This window comes from Physella acuta, unplaced genomic scaffold (assembly GCF_028476545.2).
Source record: "Physella acuta isolate Inbredline_101_S28 unplaced genomic scaffold, ASM2847654v3 ptg000516l, whole genome shotgun sequence".
NCBI lineage: Eukaryota > Metazoa > Mollusca > Gastropoda > Physidae > Physella > Physella acuta.
In genome coordinates, this window is record NW_026732035.1 from 476,474 (window position 1) to 504,334 (window position 27,861).

The 27,861-nt window shown below is 39.7% G+C and overlaps 2 protein-coding genes across 2 annotated transcripts in view; both read right to left on the reverse strand.

Moving 5' to 3' along the window:
• Positions 1-2,456, reverse strand: part of LOC131944960 (uncharacterized) — a 30,353-nt gene extending 27,897 nt beyond the window's left edge. Inside the window, exons 1-4 of the mRNA XM_059305882.1 lie at positions 1,909-2,456; positions 1,110-1,392; positions 353-373; positions 36-163 (exon numbers count right to left, since the gene is read on the reverse strand). Coding sequence (XP_059161865.1) covers positions 36-163; positions 353-373; positions 1,110-1,392; positions 1,909-2,058 — 582 coding nt within the window. The 5' untranslated portion in view covers positions 2,059-2,456. The remainder of the gene's footprint in view (positions 1-35; positions 164-352; positions 374-1,109; positions 1,393-1,908) is intronic.
• A 1,493-nt stretch (positions 2,457-3,949) lies between these two features.
• LOC131944944 (uncharacterized) overlaps positions 3,950-27,861 on the reverse strand; it is a 59,851-nt gene continuing 35,939 nt past the window's right edge. The window contains exons 3-6 of the mRNA XM_059305852.1: positions 17,163-17,274; positions 15,649-15,762; positions 6,565-6,683; positions 3,950-6,053 (exon numbers count right to left, since the gene is read on the reverse strand). Of these exons, the coding sequence (XP_059161835.1) occupies positions 5,853-6,053; positions 6,565-6,683; positions 15,649-15,762; positions 17,163-17,274 (546 nt within the window). The 3' untranslated portion in view covers positions 3,950-5,852. The remainder of the gene's footprint in view (positions 6,054-6,564; positions 6,684-15,648; positions 15,763-17,162; positions 17,275-27,861) is intronic.

Here is a 27,861-nt window from a genome sequence, read left to right on the forward strand (position 1 = left end):
AACCCTCCCACCCACCTCCTTATAAAGCCACCCACCTCCTGACACAGAGGTGTCGCAATCCTGAGAAAATCTGGCGAGCTTCTATTGGCCATGTTAGCGTTGTATGTGTGGTTCAGTATCCTCAGTGCGGCGTCTGCTTCTGTCACCTTGCTACGTCTGGCCGCTAACAAATGTCAAGGTTTAATTTCTTACACTTAATTATAAGTTAATTACTTCATTACATGTTTTATTGTCTAGGTGTAATAACGTCATTTTATTAAATAAAGTTTAGATTTATTATCTATAAAATGAGAAAATCGAGAAACTGAAATTGACCAGGTATAAATATCTTTAAGGCTAAATTTCAACTTACCAGACTCTACCTCTGGTTGATCTGAAAAGAAATATGTTAATTAAATTGTAATTAAATTATGTAAGTTTGTAAGAACGTGACGTCACATTACGTCAGATCCGGTCTGATGAGCTGAATATTTCAAACCGAAATTTGATGATTGTATGACGCGTTAGCCAAGGCGATATCTCACACATTGGGCATTTAGAAGCCGATTTCTGTCCCACACAGAATAGCTCAGCACGTGAGTTGGTGAGTACATTGGCCCTAACTTATGACAACTATGTAGGCACAGGTGTACGGCAGGTTTGATTTTTGTATCAGTAGGCGCTTCAAAGGTAAACAAATTTACCTTTTATAGGTCAGTGGTCAATATAATTTTTCTTTGTTAGTTGGTAGGTCAAGGGTCAAGATAATTATCTTGCTATAGCAGGTGGAAACATTGGGGGCAACAAAACTACCTTTCATATGATGGGGAGTGGGATAATTACCTTTCATTAGCTGGTAGAAGATCAACTAGCCTAGCAGGATAATTACCTTTCATGAGATGGGAGAAGGACATTTACCTTTCATAAGATGGGGGATCAGGACAACTACCTTTCATAAGATGGGGATCAGGACAATTACCTTTCATAAGATGGGGGATCAGGACAACTACCTTTCATAAGATGGGGATCAGGACAATTACCTTTCATAAGATGGGGAACAGGACAATTACCTTTCATAAGATGGGGATCAGGACAATTACCTTTTACGAGGCGGGGAACAGGACAATTACCTTTCATGAGCAGGTAGTAGACCAACCAGCCCAGCAGGACAGCGATGATAAAGGCGAGGATGAGGACGAGAAAAAAAATCACACACTTTCGACAGCGCCGTTTTTTCTTCCTCTCCGAGGAGGAGGTCACTCTGCTTGTCAGGCTAGCCGTGTCTGAGTGGTTTCCCCTGTACAACATGGCGTTGTAGCTACTTCCTGTCATTGGGCTCCAGACGGTGGATTTCTTGCCGGTGGAGTTGCTTCCCTCTTCTTTCTTCTCTGCCTTCTCATCCTTCTTTCTCTTCTGTGTGTGACGGTAAAGCCGGTTAACTTTGAGGGCTGGCTTGTAAGGTTTTATTCATTAAATACCCAAGACATTTGAAAGCGAATTTGTAATGCGAAATAGTCAAGTCTCAGTGCATGTGACTATTTCGTGCTGAAACTCAATTTTAAATCGTTATTTTCTCTAATGTAATTTGTAAGTGCGAGAAGTGTATTTGGATATTTCTCATGGCCTCTTCTTCTCTTTCATCCCCCCCCCCTTAATGTAAATGGGCTATAGTGTGTGTGTGTGTGTATGTGTGTATTTCAAAGGGATATATATATATATATATATATATATATATATATATATATATATATATATATATATATATATATATATATATATATATATATATATATATATATAGTGTGTGTGTGTGTGTCAGTTAAGGGAAAAAATCCAGAGCATGTAAGTAGCAGGATTCAGTAATGAATGCATGACCAAAAGACATATCGTCTCGTAATTAAATGTTAAGTGACCCTAGGCTAGACCTACCTTGGCTGACGTGTGTCCGGCTTGCTCCATCTCACCGACCAGTCCCTTATTCCAGTCGTCCATGTTGGAACGGTGTGTGAACACCTCCTCCACCTTTTGCACCCAGTGCGGCCGGGATTCGTTCCCAGTCTCTTTCGTTCCTCGCGGCATTGCTGGACAGCAGAATACTTGCCGCACACACACACACACACACACACACACACACACACCGGACAGTTGAGCAGTTGAAAGACGGACACTGGGCAGCTGGAAGTTAAATCACCAACCCTTGCATCTCTAACTCCGGTCAGTTTCCCACTTCAAACACAGAACACTTTTATAACTCTTGCATGGACTTAAACTTGATGATGATTAAATAGTATAACACTACCGTCTTAAAAAAAACAATGCACGGTATAAACTATTGCACTCTACTTTTTAGAAGGTCAACTTGCAGTTTTAATACAATCACTTTCGTTAAAACAACGTTAAATTATTAATGTAACAGGGTAATGCAATTATCCTTTTCACGGGTACAATGATCACATAAAATATTAATACAACGAATTTAGGTTAATTTAATTGAATATCATCAATAATTTATAATTTACTTCTATCCAGAAATTCGATGTTTAAACTATTTTGTATCTGTATGTATTAAATGAATTGAATAATCACTGCTGTTTCCTAGTTAGTCCAAACAGTTTTACACTAGAGTTACGCCGAAGTTATCCTCTAGTCAGTCAGCCACAGTCGAGAGGAAAGCAGAAATGAACGTTGGAATGTGGACTCTGGTGAGATGCGAACCCTTGCCGACCCGGTTTAAGGTGACACGTGTTAGACAACGCCCTCTGCCTCCCAATGTATCTACAACATTCACGACCGTCTCACGGAGTACCTATATCCTCCATTGTTACTAGCTCAGCTCTCGCCACAGTACAAATTGTCAGATGTGTATCGTTTTAAATGCTTAGATTAAAACCTTTCCCTCGTGTTATTAACCCATACATTGATAAGCTGTGTGTTAAATTGAGAGAATCCCCTGCCATTGTGACCTACATCCCAGCAGTAAACAAACACAATAAAAAATGGGCAGCGTCTTGTACGAACGACTGGACAAACCAGAGAGTTGAGTGACCGACGTCAACGGTCGACGTCACAGCTACACAAGATTTATTGGGAGACGTCATGAGACCCAGTCATTCGGCTCTACCCCCCCCCCCCCACACCTCCCCATAAGTTCAGCTCCCCTGTATTTAGTGATTAGAACCCGTGCTCAATGTAAGCTGTAAATGAAATCAGCATAGAGGGCTGAACTGGTGAATTGTTGGTTTACTGGGATTTGTTTTATGGCAGACATGTGACGAACAGACACATACATAAATACATATCACACAAACAGCCTATATATATATATATATATATATATATATATATATATATATATATATATATATATATATATATATATATATATATATATATATTTATTTATGTTTGAGTATGCATGTTTTGGCTTTCTGTATAGGTGTCACAAATAAAATAACCCAACATCAAAACTGACCAAATGAGTTTGCCACACATAGTAAGCAGAATTCAAGAAAGGCCAGCGGCCAATTTAAAGCGCCATGCCATGAAAAACTAAATTTTATTTCATAATCTTTTAAAAGGTAGTGTGTGAAGTGTGTCATTTTGTTTTCTATGTCTGGGGCATTTGTCTTGGATCTCATGCAAACATGTGCATGAAATGAAAGGTTTGTTTATTGAATTTCAACTCTCGGTATTAGGAATAGTATATTTGAATTGAATTGCATAGGATCAAATCAGTTTGTATCAAATTAGATGATGGTAGTGTTCGTCAATCCTAGGTTTAGGGATGACGTGTCAAGACGCCAGCATAACAGCTATCATGTTTTCAGACACCAATTCGTTCCATCACAACTATGACAGCTATCATGTTTTCAAACACCAACATTCCATCACAACCAAGACAGCTATCCTGTTTTCAAACACCAATTCATTCCATCACAACCAAAATGACCAAAAAAAAAAAACGTTTTATTTATATTTATTTTATTTCTCATATTCTCTTCACAAATAGCAACAATAAAAAGCCAATGAAAGAACAGAAAATAAAGAATATTGACAGTTCGGGAGAACCTGAATGAAATGGTGGATCCTAAATATGACGTAACATAAACAAAACAGTTATTAACGGATTTACCGAAGCTCACGATGCGGGGAGAATTTGGCTATAAATGAAGGGTCATTTCATAAAACAACAAACGATATCAGGATAGTTGACTTTCGCGTGGATAAAATTGTTGGTTTAAGCGATTAGAACATGTCGCCCGCTTCCTGCATTAACTCACATACGAGTGAGTAGTTATCACGTGGTAGTGGACTTCCGGTTTAACTCGTTTTAAAAATATCACTCAAAAGTTGAAAGATATTCGATTTTTAAACATTATATTTAGCTGTGAAATTTTTGTAACGAATGTAGCGCCATTAAAATTGTTTTTCTTCAACGAGGCGTTTTACCAAAGCGATGCCTCGGGGGTTTTGTGGCTTCCATCTCGGTCCTGAGACCAGGCCTACGTGTTGACACAACCATATCGTCTGCTACAAAACCTGCTGGAAAATGATTGGCTGTCTTAGAAGTACACTGCCACGTGGCGGAACGTGCTGATTGGTGTTTGAAATAAATACAAAAACTCGACTTTTTTCACAGGGAATAAATAATGCGTAAATTACATGATTGTAGGTTTTTTTTAGGACTTTTACAGACATGAAAAAATAAAAAATAAAACGCAATTAATTCAATAAAAATGAAAGTTTTCAATATGTTATAAGCCCACGTTGAAAGGGTTAATCCGGAGGGTGGGGACAAATGAAGCAGATGAGCGCGGTTGAAAACAGACAACTAATTAGTGACAAAATGAATTAATTTACGTTCGTCCGTCGACAACTTTAATTAATGAATGCAAGTAGATTAGAATTCGGGAATGTTCAGTAGTTCAGCTTCTAGATTTCAACTCTAAATTAATATGAATGGAGCTTGTTTAATTGAATACAACGGAATGCGTTGGCTATTTTGATATTTAATCATTTAACTTTCGTAGCATGAACATTAGTTAATTTTTTTAAAATCAGATAACGATTATTTATTATATTCACTTAACTCTGAAATGAAGATTTGCTACGTCATATTTATAAAGTAATCTCGAATTGTAAGCATGTTTTATGTTTTAATGTTCCGTAATGTTTTCTAATATTTATCTGTTTTAATGTTCCGTAATGTTTTCTAAAATACAAGTTTTTAGAGTTGTCGGGAAAATATATTTTCATGAACACAAATCACATAAACATAACTGAAAAAGTTCAATCAAATTAATAATTTTAAATTATTTTACAGTTTCATAAACAGACAATGAAAACTTGAAATATTATCATTGTGTAACAAATAGCAAAATATTATACCAGACAGGTACAAAATAACTATGGCATTTTTTTAGCAAAGGACAAGAGTTTCTTTCATAAAGCCGTTTAGTACAAAAATAAGTATAAATTGAGTTGAGTAACACCACACATAACACAGGGTACTACTGTCACCAGAACTTATTTTTGTAGAAACTTAATTCATAATTAATAATTAACTTAATGTATGTTTAGTGGCGTCTTGTTTAAAACTAAAGGTATGTGCGTTTTGCAACGTTTTCTTACCTTCTGTCTTTACCCTTGTTAAGTTTATTCTCGTTTAACAATACTTGATTTTACCACTTCATGAATTTGTTTCAAAATATAAAAATACATAAACATGTTTTTTTTTTTACTTTATTTTTATTTTCATTAGATCGAGCGTCTAAAATCAAACATGTTTGAGGCGTATAATTTTTATTTTAACTTCCCCCCATGCCCATACCCCCCTCCCCCCACCCTGAAGAAACGGCAGCATGGCGTGCCCCTCAAAGCATGCCCAGGAACCTGGCGGTGCAGGAGCTCCGGCACTGGGGCTGGGGGTGGGGGACGTAGCGGTTCTTGAGCTTCATGGTCCGCAGGAAAATCTCGGCCTCCAAGACACAGTTTTCTTTCTTCAGGCAGAGGGCGGTGGCCGCGGCACGGTACACGTTGTCACAGTGGTCACGTGATACGCCCAGGGAGTGGCCCTAGGGAGAGGGAAGGTCAGGGTCAGACTTTCATAGGGGACTCAGTTTATATGTAACACAGAGAGATGTATGAGACTAGGTAATAGGTGATTCGATGATAAACGTGATACAACAGGTGACACAATGGTACATAATGTGACGTAATGTTGCAGGGTGACACAATGGTACAGGTGAGAAAATGGTAAACGTGACACAATAGGTGACACAATGGTACAGGTAACACAATGGTTCAGGTGACACATCAGGTGACACAATGGTACAGGTGACACAACAGACGAGACATTGGTACAAGTGACAATAAGTTACAGATGAAATAATAACTGCAGATACCGATATGATAGAGATGGTAATGTGTCAAAGATGTTACAGATAATGTATAATTCTTTCACAACTGTGTGTCCATATTAACATATAAACTCTACTACTTCTACGCAACAGAAACTTTAACACGGTTAATAAGCTCACAAAACACAATCAACACACCAAATCACGTGACAAAAATGTAACTTACACAGGCGTAACACATCTCGTGAATGTTACACAGCGACCTGGCCTCCGTGTCCACAGGTAGAGAGTAGAGGTCAGCGAGTTCACAGTTGGTGCTGTATGCCTGGACAGCGGGGCATTCATCTGGGGGGGGGGGGGAGGGGAGAGTTGGGGGGGGGGGGAGAATAAAAAAAGCTGGTTAGAGCAATACAACACTTTTTTTTTTCATTCCATGAATCATGATTGTCTTTTGAAATATGAGATTTTATTGTCTGGGATATCACGTCCAAGATCACACTGAGATATTATATCATGTCGCCTAGTTGGCTTTTACAAAAAGTATCAGTTTGTAGCAGGTTACATTTGAAATTAAATATATCATCACCCTTATATTATGGAGATGTAACAATAATTAGTAAAATGTAGTTAACAAATTATTGTTTTAAAAGTAAGATCGCAATCTGCTTAAAAATAAAATTAATTTTCAAATCTTGGTTAATCCATTACATCATTTCTCGTGTAGATCGCATTTGACACATGTATTCCAAATTTGAATAAACACCGGTTATGACGCACGTCCTATTCACGAGTCCGGAAATTTCCGGTCGCCACCCAGACACGTCTCAATCATACCCAGCGTAACCATGGCGACCCGGCTACCGGAAGCGGAAAGAGCTAATATCTAAGACAAAGAATCGAGTCATGCTTTCTCCACCCCAAAGCTAGCACAATACTCGTTTCGTATCGAGTGTGTGGGGAGGGGAGGGGGGGGGGAGGGTTTACGACAAGATGCACATCCATACTTTGCTACGGTGCGAAAAGGACAGAGAAAAGGCATTAAACAATACACGTTTGTGTGATTAGTGAAAATAATTATTAATTTCACATCATTTGTTAAAAAAATAATTAAGTGAATAGTAGTGGCAATAACACAATGAACCAAAACCCGCTCCACGTTTTTGAACCACATCCGCTATCAACACGATACCCCACAACATAACATCAAACACTCAAACCCACACACCAGTGTTCCATATAACATAACCCACACTTCAGCCCACGATAACCACCAATAAATGACATCCCACACCATACATATCATCCCCCCCCCCACATACATACACGACACACTAAGTAGACCAAAGCTTACACCACACCACCACTCACCTCGAACCACACCATCCACACACCCAATACAACACCATGAACCACACCCTGAAACAAACCCCACACCACACAATCCCCACACCATGAACCACATTATACTTCACTCGCAAATCGCATGACACCCGACAACATACAGCATACACTGGAACCCACACTGCACACTCCACATACCACTAAACCCACTCGTTGTATGTGTATGTATGGCACATAGCTTGCACTGAGATGCTACTGTAGGAGTATATGTGGTGCCCTAATTGCACTGGCGTTGAACTATATGAGTGTATGTGGTACCCTAATTGCACTGAGATGCTACTGAATGTGTATGTATATGGTATGAAGGTTGCTCCTGTGCCCTAAAGCGAGTCTAGAATGATGGACGATTCAACTTTTTATAGAACTGAAATCTTGATCTGACTACTTTGATGAATCACGTCTGTGTTGATTACCGGCTGATAATTACTTTAAGTTAGTAGCTGGTGGGTAGGGCTGGGAATTTGTGACCATACCTGTGGGGATTTAGAATTGTCACTACCTAATTGTGGATTAGAATTTGTCACACTTAATTGTGGATTAGAATTGTCACACCTAATTGTGGACTAGAATTGTCACACTTAATTGTGGATTAGAATTGTCACACCTAATTGTGGATTAGAATTGTCACACCTAATTGTGGATTAGAATTGTCACACCTAATTGTGTATTAGAATTGTCACACCTAATTGTGGATTAGAATTGTCACACCTAATTGTGGATTAGAATGGTTCATAACTGTGTGGGCAATTATTCTGGGACATCTTATCAGTAGAACATCAACACAAATAAAAAGCTCTCAAACCATTACAAAGAGTCACCGAAAATGAATGACGGAGTTATAAAACGCCGACGTGTTTTAACACTATTCCAAGCCCTTACAACGTTTTAATTCATTATCCAACGCAAACCTCTGTGAATAAGGAAGCATGTAGTTGTGGAAATAATGAGGAAGGGCATTATTTAGAGAATAAAAAATATCCACTTGACCCTTAAAGTTTGTTCTTGTATTTTTTATAATGTAGAAAAAAGTGTCTGTTTCTGCTGCCGCTGATATTTGGAATTGATCGATTAATTCTAATTGGTGTTTCCATGTATAACATAAGTTATTGCAACATCGTATTCTTTTCTTAACCTTAACCCTAACGCATCATCATTTCTCAACACTAATCTCAACACTGTACAGCTTTAGATGTTTAACATCGTCATCTTGTCATAACCTTAAACCTAACGTTGTTATCATTACACAGACGCCATCTTTCCTTAACACCAGCCTTAACGCCCAACAGCATTAGTTATTCAATTTCATCTTCTTTAAAACCTAACTATATATACCATTAGTCAGTGCAACATCATGTGATCAAATGTTAGTTTCTTAACCATAACCTTCGACTTGTTTTCTTGACCCTCACCCTATCCCAGTAAAACGTTAGTTATTTTATCCTCCTTACTTTCTAAACTTCAAAATTTCGATCAAAACTGGTGCAGTTTTAGGACTCTAAGATAACCGACCAAAAACTGGACATTTAAATCTTATTTAATAGACTGAGTCAGACAGCGGGTTTTATCTGCCGCCTTTACGTGACCTATTCGTGTAATGATGTGTTGTAAGAAAAGGTCGAAATTCCTTTAAAAACAGTAAAAATAGCTTCTAATCCTGCTTGTATGCAAAGTTGTGTTTTCTCTTCAACCAAAGCTGAAATTTTAGATAGAAAATATAACTAGAGCCTCCTGTTGTTGTTTTTTCCAACCAAGCGGGTAACTTTCTTTTGGGGGGGGGGGGGGGGGGGGCGAAGAGATGCCTGGAAGAAAGTGCTAGTTGACACTAAACTGGATGGGATCCACCGCAGCTCACCCTATTGATATCTGACAGGAAGTAAAATGCCTCGGAAGGTCGCCTTCGACTGTTGGACTACGTCAACAGTTCAACTTGATAGTTATCTCCCCCTGGTTTTAGCGCGTGCAAACAATGACGTCTGGGATACCGTCAGGTCTGTTTGAGGTCACGTGGTATTGATCGCGGCGCGTGCAGGAAGTGATGTCGTGAAGTCACGGCAAGCGTGGCTTTGATGAGGCGTTACGTCACGGCCAGCGTGGCTTTGATAAGGCGTGACGTCACGGCCAGCGTGGCTTTGATGAGGCGTGACGTCACGGCCAGCGTGGCTTTGATGAGGCGTGACGTCACAGCCATCACACCATTGATGAGGCGTGACGTCACGGCCACCACACCATTGATGAGGCGTGACGTCACAACCACAACAGCATTGATGAGTCGCTACGTCACAGCCACCATTTCATTGATAATGCATGACGTCACTGCTACAGTAAATTAATGGTGCATGACGACGCAGCTCATTCCGCGATTGATAGGGCGTGACGTCACAGTCTATGCGGCACAACTGAGACGTGACTTGACATAATTTTTTTAAACAAACATGAGAACTGATTCCAGAGAAAAAATATTTCAATCCAATTTGAACACGCGTTTCGTGACAAGAATAGGAAGTTTTGGTTGTGAGTCACCAGTCACTGACTCGATCTCTTGACAAGGACCCAAAAAGAAAGATTACGTGTACTAGTTCTAGAGTTCAGAGACTTCTCATTGCTGATGTTCTATTGGGCTGAGAGAGACGTGTGCTTGGTGCTTTCAAGTCTACATGAGTACAACCTAAAGGCTACATCACCTCAACATAAGAATGTCATACAACCTAAAGGCTACACCACCTCAACACAAGAATATCATACAATCTAAAGGCTACATCACCTCAACACAAGAATATCATAAACCTAAAGGCTACACCACCTCAACACAAGAATACCATACAACCTAAAGGCTACACCACCTCAACACAAGAATATCATACAACCTAAAGGCTACATCATCTCAACACAAGAATGTCATACAACCTAAAGGCTACATCACCTCAAGAATATCATACAACCTAAAGGCTACATCACCTCAAGAATATCATACAACCTAAAGGCTACATCACCTCAACATAAGAATGTCATACAACCTAAAGGCTACACCACCTCAACACAAGAATATCATACAACCTAAAGGCTACATCATCTCAACACAAGAATACCATACAACCTAAAGGCTACATCACCTCAAGAATATCATACAACCTAAAGGCTACATCACCTCAAGAATATCATACAACCTAAAGGCTACATCACCTCAACATAAGAATGTCATACAACCTAAAGGCTACACCACCTCAACACAAGAATATCATACAATCTAAAGGCTACATCACCTCAACACAAGAATATCATAAACCTAAAGGCTACACCACCTCAACACAAGAATACCATACAACCTAAAGGCTACATCACCTCAAGAATATCATACAACCTAAAGGCTACATCATCTCAACACAAGAATACCATACAACCTAAAGGCTACATCACCTCAACATAAGAATATCATACAACCTAAAGGCTACATCACCTCAACAAATGAATATCATACAACCTAAAGGCTACATCACCTCAACATAAGAATATCATACAATCTAAAGGCTACATCACCTCAAGAATATCATACAACCTAAAGGCTACATCACCTCAAGAATATCATACAACCTAAAGGCTACATCACCTCAACACAAGAATACCATACAACCTAAAGGCTACACCACCTCAACACAAGAATACCATACAACCTAAAGGCTACATCACCTCAACACAAGAATATCATAAACCTAAAGGCTACACCACCTCAACACAAGAATACCATACAACCTAAAGGCTACATCACCTCAACACAAGAATACCATACAGCCTAAAGGCTACATCACCTCAACACAAGAATATCATAAACCTAAAGGCTACACCACCTCAACACAAGAATACCATACAACCTAAAGGCTACATCACCTCAACACAAGAATACCATACAACCTAAAGGCTACATCACCTCAACACAAGAATGTCATACAACCTAAAGGCTACATCACCTCAACACAAGAATACCATACAACCTAAAGGCTACACCACCTCAACACAAGAATATCATACAACATAAAGGCTACATCACCTCAACACAAGAATACCATACAACCTAAAGGCTACATCACCTCAACACAAGAATACCATACAACCTAAAGGCTACATCACCTCAAAACAAGAATACCATACAACCTAAAGGCTACATCACCTCAACACAAGAATATTATAAACCTAAAGGCTACATCACCTCAACACAAGAATACCATACAACCTAAAGGCTACATCACCGCAACACAAGAATACCATACAACCTAAAGGCTACATCACCTCAACACAAGAATATCATACAACCTAAAGGCTACACCACCTCAACACAAGAATACCATACAACCTAAAGGCTACATCACCTCAACACAAGAATACCATACAACCTAAAGGCTACACCACCTCAACACAAGAATACCATACAACCTAAAGGCTACATCAACTCAACACAAAAATATCATACAACATAAAGGCTACATCACCTCAACACAAGAATATCATAAACCTAAAGGCTACATCACCTCAACACAAGAATACCATACAACCTAAAGGCTACATCACCTCAACACAAGAATACCATACAACATAAAGGCTACACCACCTCAACACAAGAATATCATACAACATAAAGGCTACATCACCTCAACAAAAGAATACCATACAACCTAAAGGCTACATCACCTCAACACAAGAATACCATACAACATAAAGGCTACATCACCTCAACACATGAATACCATACAACCTGAAGGCTACACCACCTCAACACAAGAATACCATACAACTTAAAGGCTACATCACCTCAACACAAGAATACCATACAACCTAAAGGCTACATCACCTCAACACAAGAATATCATACAACATAAAGGCTACATCACCTCAACACAAGAATATCATAAACCTAAAGGCTACATCACCTCAACACAAGAATACCATACAACCTTAAGGCTACACCACCTCAACACAAGAATACCATACAACCTAAAGGCTACATCACCTCAACACAAGAATACCATACAACCTAAAGGCTACATCACCTCAACAAACGAATATCATACAACCTAAAGGCTACATCATCTCAACAAAATAAACACGTTTTGTAAGAAAAAAGCTACTGTAACTTAAGAATAAAACACGTTTTACAACAAAAAGGCTACATGTAGCCTCGTTCTGAACCTGATTACCCTGCGTTAATTAGGTTTTGGAAGCTAACAACAGTTGGGTCCTAAAAGTCCTTAAAGTCCTTAAAGTCCTGGAAAATGATGGCTGCGGTGAAGTACTACATTTAATCTTGGAACACAAAGGCCGGTAATACCAGGACTAAAACACGACAATAGTGTGTCAGGCTAGGATGAAATTACATTTTTATGGAAGAAAAAAATGTTGGAAAAAGTTGTTGTTTTTTTGAGTGAGTTCCTTACGTTGTAAACGGAATATTTTTACTTCCTAAAAAAAAGTTGAACTGTTATTTTTGTTTGTAATGTTTAGGATTGTCTACCACAAGCAACTTTGTGAACTGTCAACACTTAGGAATTGTTCAAACGTTAAATCACTACGACATAGGCGTCCATTTCTGTGCTAAAGAAATGTCTACATTTGTGATAATATGTATTAAAAATGTCTATATCTGATGAACAATGTCCGATGTTTTTTATAAAAATGTCCACATTTGTATGATACAGAAAAATGTCCACATTTGTATGATACAGAAAAATGTCCACATTTGTATGATACAGAAAAATGTCCACATTTGTATGATACAGAAAAATGTCCACATTTGTATGATACAGAAAAATGTCCACATTTGTATGATACAGAAAAATGTCCACATTTGTATGATACAGAAAATGTCCACATTTGTATGATACAGAAAAATGTCCACATTTGTATGATACAGAAAATGTCAACAATTGTATGATACAGAAAATGTCGACAATTGTATGATACAGAAAATGTCAACAATTGTATGATACAGAAAAATGTCCACATTTGTATGATACATAAAAATGTCCACATTTGTATGATACCGAGGCGATAGAATGTCGTCTGGGACTGAAGGCTAATGTAAATGAGAGATTTACTGGACTACAAATCCCATAGGATTATCACCCGTTAGCCGCGGCTTTACCCGATGGATGAATTATTTCAAGCAGACTTATCCCCCCCCCATCATACCCGCACGCCCTCCACCCCTACCATACCCCTCGCCCCCCCCCCCCCCCCCCAACCTCTCGTAGCCCATACCCTGCCCAAGCCAGCCATTAGATTTACATATGCATGAGCCAGAGGAAGCCTGACAGGGGCATGTAACTCTCAAACAATAGTGCGCGGTGATATGGAGTTATCCCATATTTTACAAAAAATTTTCCCCATTACATTTTTTACATTTTCGTGCACTTAAATTAATTATTCAATTTAATTCTGCTTTGGTGCTTTTGTCATCAGCATATTTTCTGGACCTGGTAGAAGACGACGTCAACTGTTGGGGGTGATGATGCTAGGAGCTATTTTGATTTAGAACCCCTCTCCCCCCCCCCCCCCCCCCCGCCACACACACATACACCAGAAAAACCAAAGGGGCATTCATTGGCCGACAATTTAAGGTAAAAAGCAATATAAAGATAATAAATGTAAGCATACGTCACATTACGTAATCATATGGGTAGCACACCGCACACGTTAAGGCATGATCTAATTACCGTGATGATAATTACCGACTGAGTTGATCGATGACGTGTGTATATCCTTGGAGGGAAGTCTGAGGGGACGGGTTGGAGGAGTTGGGGGGGCGGGGGGGGGGGGGGGGGGGGGGGCGGGGGAAGAGTTTGGGTCAAAATAATGGGGGGAAGGTTGTGATGAACAGATTGGGGGTGAGGGGGGGGGGGAGTCATAATGATGATTCTAGTTGGGATAAATGGAAAGCGACATTTTAAATTACTCGTGTAATAATCGATTAGTTCAATAATTTCAAATGTTTTCACTGCGCCGGTGATTTAAAGATAATTTCAAGCGAAACGAGAAACAAAGATGTTATCGTTTTAATGAGGATGTGTGCCTTAGATAATTACAAAATTAGATAGTCATCATGTATCGGGTGTATGAGCTCTATGATAAAGACATGTATTCTTGGCTTTTGGGAGAGGTGAGATAAAGGGATGATTTGTCTACGGTTAGGTGGTTATGGTCATGGTTAAGTTAGAATTTGTAGTAGTTTTAGTTTAATGTTATTTTTTTTTTAATATAATTGTGATACTGGTTAGTTAACATTTGTTTTGTAAGTTGCGATAATACACTTGTTTTGTCTGATTCTAAACTGTGTCTGTGTTTTAATGGCGTTGCAAAGTTTATTATGTACCCTGGTCAATTGATTATTTTATACGTTGTTTTTTTTTACTCCGACCAACCACACTTTCTCCTCAGACTGTGAGCACTCGGCCCTGACATTGAGAGGGGGTCAAGGACGTGCACTTGTCACCAGAGGCAACAGGTCAGTGACAGTTGTCTTCCATAAGGGGAGAAGTATCAAGGCGGCGAGGGTCTTCTCCCCTTCCTATCTGACCCTCCCCCCTTCCCCCCCCCCCCCGACCAATAACACACACACACACACACACACACACACCAAACCATCACGTTTTGTAGCAGCATCAAGACGAGGGTGCTCTATCCCTACACCATCCTATCAACACCCCCCCCCTTTTCCAGACTACATGAGTACAAACCCAACACACACACCAGACTATACATTTTACAGCAGCACTACCTAATACACATCGCTATTGTGATTATACTAGATAATTAATAAACTTGACCTAACCGAACGCTAGGTATAAATAGCTGTAGAAAAATAAAATATGTGAAAGAAACCCCTGTTGGGGTAAGATCGAAAAGTTCAAACATGAACCAGTACCTGCGTTCTTGACAAACAGCGAGGCGATGGCTGGGTCCGTATCGTCGTCTGTTTCTTTAACCAGGTACTGCTCACCTAGAAGCTGCTCAATGTCGGCTTTTGTCAACTTTTTACCTGCGGGAAACAAATTATTATTAGGTGTCAGTGCGCATGTCATAAGAAAACAAATGTGAGATGTAGTTCTGTCAAACAAAAGTTACGATCAAAACATCCATGTATTGAGAGCGATAAAGAGAAAACATTTGGCATAACGATTAAGAAAATGGTTTGGTGTCACCATGTAGAGTGTCATATGTGTTTTGTCAACAGATAATGTGTCATTAAGTAAGGTGTCACCAAGACATAGAACATATGGTGTCAACAGGTGTCATGTTACCGGGTAGGGTGTCACCAGGTGTCATATCACCGGGTAGGGTGTCACCAGGTGTCATATCACCGGGTAGGGTGTCACCAGGTGTCATATCACAGGTAGGGTGTCATCAGGTGTCATGTCACCAAGTAGAGTGTCACCAGGTGTCATGTCATCATGTAGAATGTCACCAGGTAGGGTGTCACCAGGTAGGGTGTCACCAGGTGTCATGTCACCAGGTAAGGTGTCACCAGATCAGGGAACTTATGGTATCACTGTGCACTTGCACAAGACCAGAGCTGATAACGTCACAATATTACTTTCTGTTGCATAAAAAACCATTGTAGGAACTAGTGTAGTTTCAATTGGGGCACCAGCACCTATTCTTCAAACATTGACAGTAAAGTTCATGGAAGAAATTTGCTTTAGAGACTTGAGTAGAGGGCTCAATGAATATACGTCGTTTTACAATGGGAACTTAATTTCTTTAATGCTTCCCTCAGGCGTGAAGCGACAGGAAACAAAAAGTTTACGCCCCCCCCACCTCCCCACTCCAATGTTTTCAGACGTTAAAAAATTTAACTCGATACAGACATGGCCTTGATCGAGTTTTCCATTTTTTAAACCATAAAAAAAAACATTCGCGCTTAATTTATTTTTAAAGTACAGAAGGCTCAAGTTAAAAAAAAAGTCTAGAGCTTAGACTTCTTTTTTAAAAAATTGAGCTTAGACTGACATTAAAATTGTGATATGGGAGAGAAGTACAGCGACATAACTCGCTCAAGAAGGGAGATAACTAGTCATATGGCTCAGTACAGGACATAGGGGAGCGAACTAGTCACATGAAGCGTTATATTACATTGCAGTTGTCGGTAATGTTTGGGGTTGGAGGTAATATTGGGGTTGGTGGTAATATTGGGGTTGGAGGTAATGTTGAGGTTGGCGGTAATATATTGGGGTTGGCGGTAATGTTGAGGTCGCCAGTAATATTGGGGTTGGCGGTAATGTTTAGGTTGCCAGTAATATTGGGGTTGCAAGTAATGGATTTCGAAAGATATTGACCTTAAAAAAGATCCGTAAATAAAAACAAGACAATAAAAGAAGAAATAAGTATCTAATATCAAAGAAGGGAAGCAATGATAGATGGAGAAAAGAGTTGTCTAACCTATTGGAGGAATCAGCTCATCGTCGTCATCTTTCTTCTGTCTCTTCCAAGGCTCACCCCGTTTTGCCATAGTGGGCTCCTCCCCTAGGAAGTCCGCACTGTTCTTTAGATCCTGGTAAAATATGTAAACACATTTAAAATCCATTTTAAATGCTGAGATTTTGTTAGACTTAACTTATAAGTTGCAGAAATTAGCATTGAAAACTGTTAAATGGTTTTAATTTAGATCTATCTTAAATTAATTCATCAAGGGACCGAGTGGTCTGGCGGTAGAGAGCTGGACTGCTAACACGTTAGTCTCGAGTTTGAATCCGGGTTCAAGTCAGTAAACCGTCCCTGAGTCCACCCAACTCTGATGGGTACCTAACTCACGTTAGGGAAAGTACAGGCGGCTGGGCATAGTGCTGACCACACTATCTCTTCATATGCCGAGGTCACAGAAACAAGTGAACTCTTCTTCATTTGCCCCATAGACCGTCAGGTTTGAAAGGGAAACTTTAATTCATCAAAATATAGGGGTCTATCTTAAATAAAATAAATAAAGTTGTTTTTTTCCATAGCTGTAGATCGAATCGACCCGTTTGATTAAAGACCTCGTTCGATTATGTCTTTTGCTGGCTATCGTCTGGCAAATTTTTAAATTGATGTAAATTTCTGATTCCATTAACGTCTTGTTTGATGTATTTTGGAAAGATGTGTTATTGATTTTTTTTCTAAGAGATTAAATTGACACAGGGTGCTTTTTTGAGAGGAGAGCACGTTCATTTTAGGGGTTGGTGTATGGGGTCATGTCATGTCAGTTTGCCCCATCATTGGTCAGTGTATGTGTCCCATCATTGGTCAGTCTCTGGCCCAACATTAGGTCTGTCTGTGGTTTAAATGTCCAGATAGTTTCGGGTTTCGTGGTCTAGTAGCCACTCAATGTGTGGTCCAGTTGAATGTCAATATAACTATGGAGAAATAGCCTAAGTCGCAATCAGTGTGTGGTACTTTAACTATTTGAACGTTTGATGTAATGTATTACAGCTTGTTTGATTTGTGATGTGGTACTTTATTATTGTGTGGCTTGTGTTCCACACTTTCAAACACCTTTTTTTCTCCTGTGTTTTGTAACGGTTATTTGATAAAACTTGTAGCTACTATACATAAGTTAACAAGTAATCAAAGAAAATGTGTCCTAAAACAGCGCCGCTATGGAATCACTTGAGGTGTAACTGTTGATGAGGTAATTCTAATTAAGTTTCCATTAATCGATTTTTATATCGACACGGGCATCAGACTTATGACTTAAAATCAAATATTTTAATGTGATTAGGTTCCGTCATTACGCTGCATTGGTCGAGTCGATCGTTTAACGACAAGAAATCGATATTGATTGAAACGGCCAATTCAAAGCGCGTTCTACCGGCTGAAACATCGACACACTGGTTTCTTTGTTGTCATTGTTTTACTTTTGGCGTTTAGAAGTCGACCTTGGCTTGGCTCTCTGGGAAAACCGCACCGGCGGTGGAGTTTGAAAAAAAAATGGCATTTTTTTCTGTAAATTTAAATCTAACTGGTCAAGTTGACATTGTCATTTTTTTCTGTAAATTCAAATCTAACTGGTCAAGTTGACATTGTCGAGTAGAACGTAAATGTCGTCAAGTTGGTGAGTAGGTGGTAATACTGGTTAAAAAAATGTTATCCTGCATACCCCCCCACACCCACCCCAATCAACCCCACCCCTCCTAATCTGGTGTACACTTAATACTACCAGCCTAAGAGGAAACCAAAACAAATACGCCATGAAAACCAGAGCCGTGCAAATAGCGCTGTATAGCCGCAAGCAAATGTTCCATAATGAACACTGTTATGTAAATACTGCCTCACAGAGACCAGCTAATGCCTGCTAAAGTCCTGCTAAAGTCCTGGAACAATGTTCTTTTATACCAGCACTAAATGTTCCCTGAATGTCACACTAAATGTTCCCTGAATGTCACACTAAATGTTCCCTGAATGTCACACTAAATGTTCCCTGAATGTCACACTGTTCCCTGAATGTTACACTGTTCCCTGAATGTCACACTAAATATTCCCTGAATGTCACACTAAATGTTCCCTGAATGTCACACTAAATGTTCCCTAAATGTTCCCTGAATGTCACACTGTTCCCTGAATATCACATACATGTCGCCTTATTGTCCCAAAACATTACACAAAATTTCTAAAAACATGTGAAATACTTTTTAAATACGAAGATTATTAGTAAGAATAAACAATAATGACCCCAACAAATGTCCTTTGTAAAAAAAAATGTCTCATAAATGTCCTCTGAAGATCCCAAATATGTTGAATGTATTTAATACAACTCGTGTAAGAACAGAAACAAGTATGATCGACAGTAATCAATTAGACAATGCTGATGAGCATCACAGTTAATTACATCGATAAAATCATTATTTTGATCAACAAACAATTGGTATGCACCTGTTATTTTAATTAACAAATGCCTCTGATAATATATTTGTGAGAACAGATGTTCACTGAGTGGGAAATGTTTAAATAGTGTGTCGGGCTGAAATGAGAAGTTTTAATACACCTTAAAGGTATAGCTCCTAGAGCAAGACGAGAAATAGTTGACGTCACTTCACCCAGCCCTAGGTGGTGGGTGTGAGGTGGGGGTTGGCCAGACATCATTTAGGATTGGGATGGGGGGGGGGTCTACTGGTCCAAATAAAACCCACCTACATCAATGATGTAGATTTGTATTCTCTGATCCCAATAAACCTCGGTATTTCTGTTTACTTAATAACTTTGTTTTGTACCTGTGTACGTTTGTAAAATAATTTTTTTTTTACAAGTCTTATAAGAGACAGCTAAGTCCTGCTTCCTCCCGTCTTATGTGTGATTGGGCTGGCTAATTACAGCAAGAACAGACATAAATGACCAACAGCCAAACTTTCGGTCAGCTTTGACTAATTATCTTGATGAAGGGTCACATACCTAACGTTTAATTAATTAGATTGATGAGACCATGTTGATCTTTCCATCACAACAGATACCATCTTCACCCAAACGTTTCACCAATCAGGATACACTTGTATCGATACCGCCCACCAAGCAATGTTTACAAGTCGATACCATTGCGATAACAGCCCACTACCGTACTCATCATTTATAAAAGGCGACACTAAAATATTTTCAATTCGCACCCTAAGACCTGCCCAAACAAAACCCATCTCATCTCTTCTAAGTGTGTGTGCGGATGGGGGGGGGGGGGTGCGTACTCCAAGCTAGCCGCTTATTTAGCTAATGACGTTCTGGTGGGGCGTCAACCCCAGCCTCATCAGCCCCCCCTCTATCACACCCTCCGGCAAAACGTTGCGAAAGTTGCCTCATGACGCATGCGCGCTCTTCACGCCGTTGCTGAATGGTTGGTCTGAATCTGTGCTGAAGTACTCACTGAGGAGGGGGGGGGGGATAGGGGGGGGGGTTGTACGACGCGACCGAAATAGCGGCTTAAACCTAACTAAAACATTGCCTTAAACCTAACTAAAACATTGCCTTAAACCTAACGCAAACAGACAATCCTAACTGTAAGGCAGTCCGACGGTGTTCTAAGCAATAATCCCATAAGTACCCGAGTTGGGCGGGGGATTATCTTGTCTTTATTTCTGATTGCTTCTAAATATAGCAGTAAAAATATAATTAAAGTTAACGTGCGATAAATCCCATCAAACAGATATTTTCATCATTTGGTCATGTATATAACCTATGTATAGATGGACATGCCCAAGTTTGAGGAACATTTTTAATGAAGGAAACAATAGTCAGCTTGATGTCCGTCTTCCCTTTACCAACCCCGACTAAAGCCTGTTGCTCATCAAAGCTTGGTGGACTCAGTAACGTCATACAGTTGGGTATCCTTCAGAGCTAGGCTGATTTAAGGATGTCTCAAGGTCAAGTACCCATCAGAGTTGGGTGGACATGGAGGTCCCACGGTCAGGTACCCATCAGAGCTGGGTGGACATGGACGTCCCACTGTCAGGTACCCATCAGAGCTGGTTGGACTAGAGTCAGGTACCCATCAGAGATGGGTGAACTAGAGTCAGGTACCCATCAGAGATGGGTGAACTAGAGTCAGGTACCCATTAGAGCTGGGTGGAAATGGACGTCCAATGGTCAGCTACCCATCAGAACTGGACTGACTTAAAGAGGTCCAACGGTTGGGTACCCATTAGAGCTGGGTGGACTCATGGAATTCATTAGGCTAACTACCTATCAGATCTTGACACACGTCCTATGGGTTGGGGATGTCAACCGAACCCGAGACTTTCTGATCTGTAACCATGAGCTCTAGTTCTCGATCACACAGCTCCACTTTAAAGAAGTTTTGCCATTTCTCTATTGTTTTAACACGTCTTTGATGGTATGCCGCCCAGGTTTACATTACTAGGAAAATGTTCTAGGATTGTTTTATGTCGTTATTTGAAAGTACTGAGGAAATTATTTTAGTCCTTACTATTTACACCAAGCAGAGATCTACTAATAATTACATTGCACTCGCAAATCTCATCAACGTTTGGAATAAATTAAAATTTAGTATACAAATAAAGCTGTTTTTTTATATTAAGGCGGATTCATAGTACAAAAGAGGACATTGAGAAGGTCGGTTCAGTGGCGTAGCGAGGTCGGGTGTTACCCAGTGCGGTTAGCACCCCCCCCCCGCCCCCGCCCCCCTCGCTACGCCTCTGGATCGGTTGCGTATGTCTATATGTTTTAAAGAGCGGATCAGTTTAAAGCGGTGGTAGATTGAATCAGACCCGGCATAATTGTACCCCTTGTGTAGGCTGATTTGTTTGCCGGCCATCTTAAAGGAAAACCAAGAGAGGGTATTTCTCTGGGTAATTTTCATCCCTCCCTTCTTGGGGTAGCTGATGAATGGCTTAGTCTGGGACCGACCAACAATATGCTGATGTTCCTTTGGTCACGAGCGGTGCTAGACTCGTCTAAATACACAGATTAACACTCGGCTCTGAAGAGATTTAGCACCGCGCCATGAAATTCGATGCTTCGAGGGATTGATGGATGAAATTACTGATAATGGCTGTTTTTCTTCTGTTCAGCTTGCGTTTGGTCCGGTGGAAGTTCTGTGCATTCAATTAGTCCCACGATCAGTTTCTTTCTTGGTATTCTCTACGTCATTACCACTGTAATAATTCGTTCAATCTATTGCACATATCATACTCTCTACGTCATTACCACTGTAATAATTTGTTCAATCTATTGCACAGATCATACTCTCTACGTCATTACCACTGTAATAATTTGTTCAATCTATTGCACAGATCATACTCTCTACGTCATTACCACTGTAATAATTCGTTCAATCTATTGCACATAGCATACTCTCTACGTCATTACAACTGTAATAATTCGTTCAATCTATTGCACATATCATACTCTCTACGTCATTACCACTGTAATAATTCGCTCAATCTATAGCACATATCATACTCTCTACGTCATTACCACCGTAATAATTCGTTCAATCTATTGCACATAGCATACTCTCTACGTCATTACAACTGTAATAATTCGTTCAATCTATTGCACATAGCATACTCTCTACGTCATTACCACTGTAATAATTCGTTCAATCTATTGCACATAGCATACTCTCTACGTCATTACAACTGTAATAATTCGTTCAATCTATTGCACATAGCATACTCTCTACGTCATTACCACTGTAATAATTCGTTTAATCTATTGCACATAGCATACTCTCTACGTCACTACCACTGTAATAATTCGTTTAATCTATTGTACATATCATACTCTCTACGTCATTACTTACCACTGTAATAATTCGTTTAATCTATTGTACATATCATACTCTCTACGTCACTACCACTGTAATAATTCGTTTAATCTATTGTACATATCATACTCTCTACGTCATTACTTACCACTGTAATAATTCGTTCAATCTATTGCACATAGCATGACCTAGCTAACTCCTGCATGATTGTTCACAGGCTATATGATACTTGAGCCTAACTTTTATCTAAAGAAGATATTGATCCTTCCTCCTCATATCTAGTTAATCCTGGACCATGGCTTACATTAATCTTATAAATCTCCCATTATACTCACTGTAGCATGACCTAAACGTTTGATATCTAACATAGAAGTGACCCCATTCATCATCATCGTTACCATCTTTTTCCGTTCGCGCCCAAGAGAAAGAGGGCAGATGAAATACAATTCGTCTGTATCACTGACTACGGCATACTGATAGATACTGTAGTCAGCACTACGCCCAGTTGTTTCTTTAACGTGAGTCAGGTACCAATAAGAGCTGGATGGACTCAATGAAATCCTACAGACACGAGCTCGAGATCCGAACTCGAGATGTTCGGGTTAGCTCTACCATGTGACCACGTCGTCCCAGCACACCACATTGCACACCTCATCGCAGTGGCGTAGGCAAGGGGTGGGGGGGGGTAGGGGGTTATAACAATTGTTTCAACCCATCCCATGACCAATTCCTGGCTACGCCACTGCCTCATCCCTCCCCTTCCTGTTGTCCTATACAGTGTTCAACACCACATCTGTGTTTTTATCTGCAGCGAAATTTGAATGTTCACACTTTTTGTAAACCAGGTGCGAACATTTTTATTCTTGACTTTTAACACCTCAGACAAGAAAACTAACAGGATGAAAAGTTTATCGAGATCCGCACAGGTGAGTACATTTTTGCTTCGAGATCCGTACAAGTGAATACATTTTTGCTTCGAGATCCGTACAGGTGAATACATTTTTGCTTCGACACCTACTTGCAAAATGGAACATCTACGTTTAAGATAGAACATCTATGTGCAAGATGGAACACCTACGTGTAAGATGGAACATCTACGTGTAAGATGGAACACCTATGTGCAAGATGGAACATCTATGTGCAAGATGGAACATCTACGTGTAAGATGGAACATCTACGTGCAAGACGGGACATCTACGTGTAAGATGGAACACCTACGAGGAAAGAATATTTAAGTGTTGACAGCATGTGTATTATTGTGTTGGCCGTTTTTGATCCAGTCTTTGAAACAAGGAAAAAGTAGATCACGAGTTCAAAGAATTTTTTTAAAAATTTAAGTCCCGTAGGAGATTAATGGAGCTAGCTATAATGGTGCCAGAACAATATTTGAAATATTTAAAAAAAACAGAATTTAAAAACTTTATGAAACAATATTTTACAGAGCGCATTCAATCCATGTTATTTCAATTGGATGTGTCACCCATGCGATGTGTATTACTCCTATAACTCAGCCAAAAACGGAAACAGACATTTCATTGGTGGGTATCTTATTTACATAGCACTAATTGGTAATCGATTACACCTGGACAGACGGCTTTTGGCTGAACGCGGTTAACTCGGATCGTTCGTTGTGCTCTGAAGTGGAGATCGATACTCCAAACATTCTCTGCGATACCGCTGGGTAATAAGCAGGTAGATCTATTGCACTGAGGTACAGGGGCATATGATTGGGAGAGAGGGGGGGGGGGTCTTCACAGGGGCATCTAACTTTTGGGGGGGGTCATCATTTTGGCGTCTAACTGGGGGGTGGGGCCATCCTATAGGCATCTAACTGTGGGGATGGGGGTCATCATAGGGGCATCTAACAGCGGTGTCTCATAAAGGCAAGTGAAAAAGCATAGAATGTTACTTTTCATAGCGCCATTATATATGCGTTCTTGAAGTCAGTATATGCTTTGTGAACTTTAATATAATGCTTTGTTTAAGTCATTGTATGCTTTGTTAACGTGAACGTATTTGTGAGTTTGGGTGAAATCTTTCAATCTTTAAAATGTTTTGCCCCACCTAATTTTGATACTAGACTTGATGGGTTTGTTAGTCTAGAAGCTACAAGACAAACTTTCATGTTTGCAGTATTTTCAATTTAGAAAAAAAAAACATAATACAAGAAATTCTTTATTTTCTTGTACCGTAAAAATAATCCAAATATGTGTTGAATTATAATTTTTTATTTTAAAAAAATTATATTTTTTTAAGTATTAAATACTTTGCATATTTATGAATAAAAATAAAGTGTCCTTTATTCTCTACTAGTATGTCCTTTATGTTCAACAAAGAAAGGTTTCAAAGACAAAAGTTCGCCCAAAGTATGGATTCAACTTTTAAACAATCGTGCTAACCTTGTTTTCAAATTAAACTTAAAAACTAATTAAAACATGACGCATCTGTCAACTTTAGCAAATTGAGTTTTAACAGGCAGCTTGTTAACACCGAATCAATGGTGACATGTTTCAGGGGAGTTAATCAGATAAAGGGTTGGCTGAAACAGTAGGAACACATGCCTGTTGTCTACGTCACCGCATGACGTCAGTGTGACGTCACAAAAAACCTGCCTGCACGTGTATTAACAATCTTCATATCCGCAGCTGTCTTCTGCCATTCTCTGCCATTCTTACCTCAACCCTCGTTGTGATTTAACTTAAACAATAATCCTCCAACTTACTGATTAATTTGAGTTCAACTGTTTCGAAGTTTTAAAAAATATGTTTAAAAAACTGTTATCCTTCTACTTTCATTAACTCATAAACAGTGGAGCCCAGTATTTTCTAACTCAAGAAACTAGAAGCCTTTTTTCTTTCAGAATTTTTCTCCGGGGGTGGTCGAGGGGGGCATTGATATTTTCGGGTGAGGGCGGAATAAATTTTCCGGGGGGAGGGGGGAAGCGGACACTGGTAAAAGTATATATTTTCTATATACATTCCATTTCGTTCAGGGGGGGGGGGGGGTTAATCTTTCTTCTAGGTTTTTCTTTAAGGCGGTGTAACACATTCAGACTTTAAGGCGGTGTAACACATTCAGACTTTAAGGCGGTGTAACACATTCAGACTTTAAGGCGGTGTAACACATTCAGACTTTAAGGCGGTGTAACACATTCAGACTTTAAGGCGGTGTAACACATTCAGACTTTAAGGCGGTGTAACACATTCAGACTTTAAGGCGGTGTAACACATTCAGACTTTAAGGCGGTGTAACACATTCAGACTTTAAGGCGGTGTAACACATTCAGACTTTAAGGCGGTGTAACACATTCAGACTTTAAGGCGGTGTAACACATTCAGACTTTAAGGCGGTGTAACACATTCAGACTTTAAGGCGGTGTAACACATTCAGACTTTAAGGCGGTGTAACACATTCAGACTTTAAGGCGGTGTAACACATTCAGACTTTAAGGCGGTGTAACACATTCAGACTTTAAGGCGGTGTAACACATTCAGACTTTAAGGCGGTGTAACACATTCAGACTTTAAGGCGGTGTAACACATTCAGACTTTAAGGCGGTGTAACACATTCAGACTTTAAGGCGGTGTAACACATTCAGACTTTAAGGCGGTGTAACACATTCAGACTTTAAGGCGGTGTAACACATTCAGACTTTAAGGCGGTGTAACACATTCAGACTTTAAGGCGGTGTAACACATTCAGACTTTAAGGCGGTGTAACACATTCAGACTTTAAGGCGGTGTAACACATTCAGACTTTAAGGCGGTGTAACACATTCAGACTTTAAGGCGGTGTAACACATTCAGACTTTAAGGCGGTGTAACACATTCAGACTTTAAGGCGGTGTAACACATTCAGACTTTAAGGCGGTGTAACACATTCAGACTTTAAGGCGGTGTAACACATTCAGACTTTAAGGCGGTGTAACACATTCAGACTTTAAGGCGGTGTAACACATCTAGTTCTGGCTCTGGGAGTCGTTATGCAATAATTGTAATTTTGTCCTACCTGCTTTACGTAATCAGATCACAGCATCGCTGACCTGACATGTAATAAGATAATTAGGCCAGGAATTATGTTACTGACGGGAAGTGACGTCACAGATTTGCATGTCCCCCTAGGAATCAAGTCTCCGAGAACGGTTGAACGTTGCATAACACGACGGAGTTGGTTTACTATTGTCGAGTGGGGTTTTTTGTGACTATATAATATTGTATGTGTAATTTCTTAGTGGCTAGCTAGATCTAGGCTTATATCTTAGTGGCTAGCTAGGTCTAGGCTTATATCTTAGTGGCTAGCTAGGTCTAGGCTTATATCTTAGTGGCTAGCTTCGTATAGTACTATATTATACCAACTAGATGAGGGTATATCATAGAGGCTAGCTAAGTGTATTAAATGCAGAGTTTCTTCCAGGCATCTCTTCCCCCCACCCCCGAAAAAAGTCTACCCCCCCCCCCCCCCGAACGAAATGAAATTTATATAGAAAATGTATACTTTTAACAGTGTCTGCCCCCCCCCCCCCCACCAAAGAAAGTCTACCGCCCCCCCCCCCCCCGGAGAAAAAAGTCTGGAAGAAACACTGATTAAAAGCGGCAGCCACAAGGTATATATTATAGCTGCAGCTAAAAGTCAAACAAACGACGTCATAAACGACAGCTATCGTATTCGTATAATGTCCCAATTTACGTTGTTGTTATGTAAAGGCTGATTTATTACAGGCCTTATTGAATCATTGGTAGATAAAGTATGGATAAAGTATGCATGCGAAATGCGTCTAATCTGCTTGAAATTAGAATTATCGAGTTATCAACACATGTATTTATCTTTTATGTTGCTGTTGTTATTCGTTATCCTGCCTCCTATTGTATCCTCCTGTCCTCATTTCTATTCTAATCC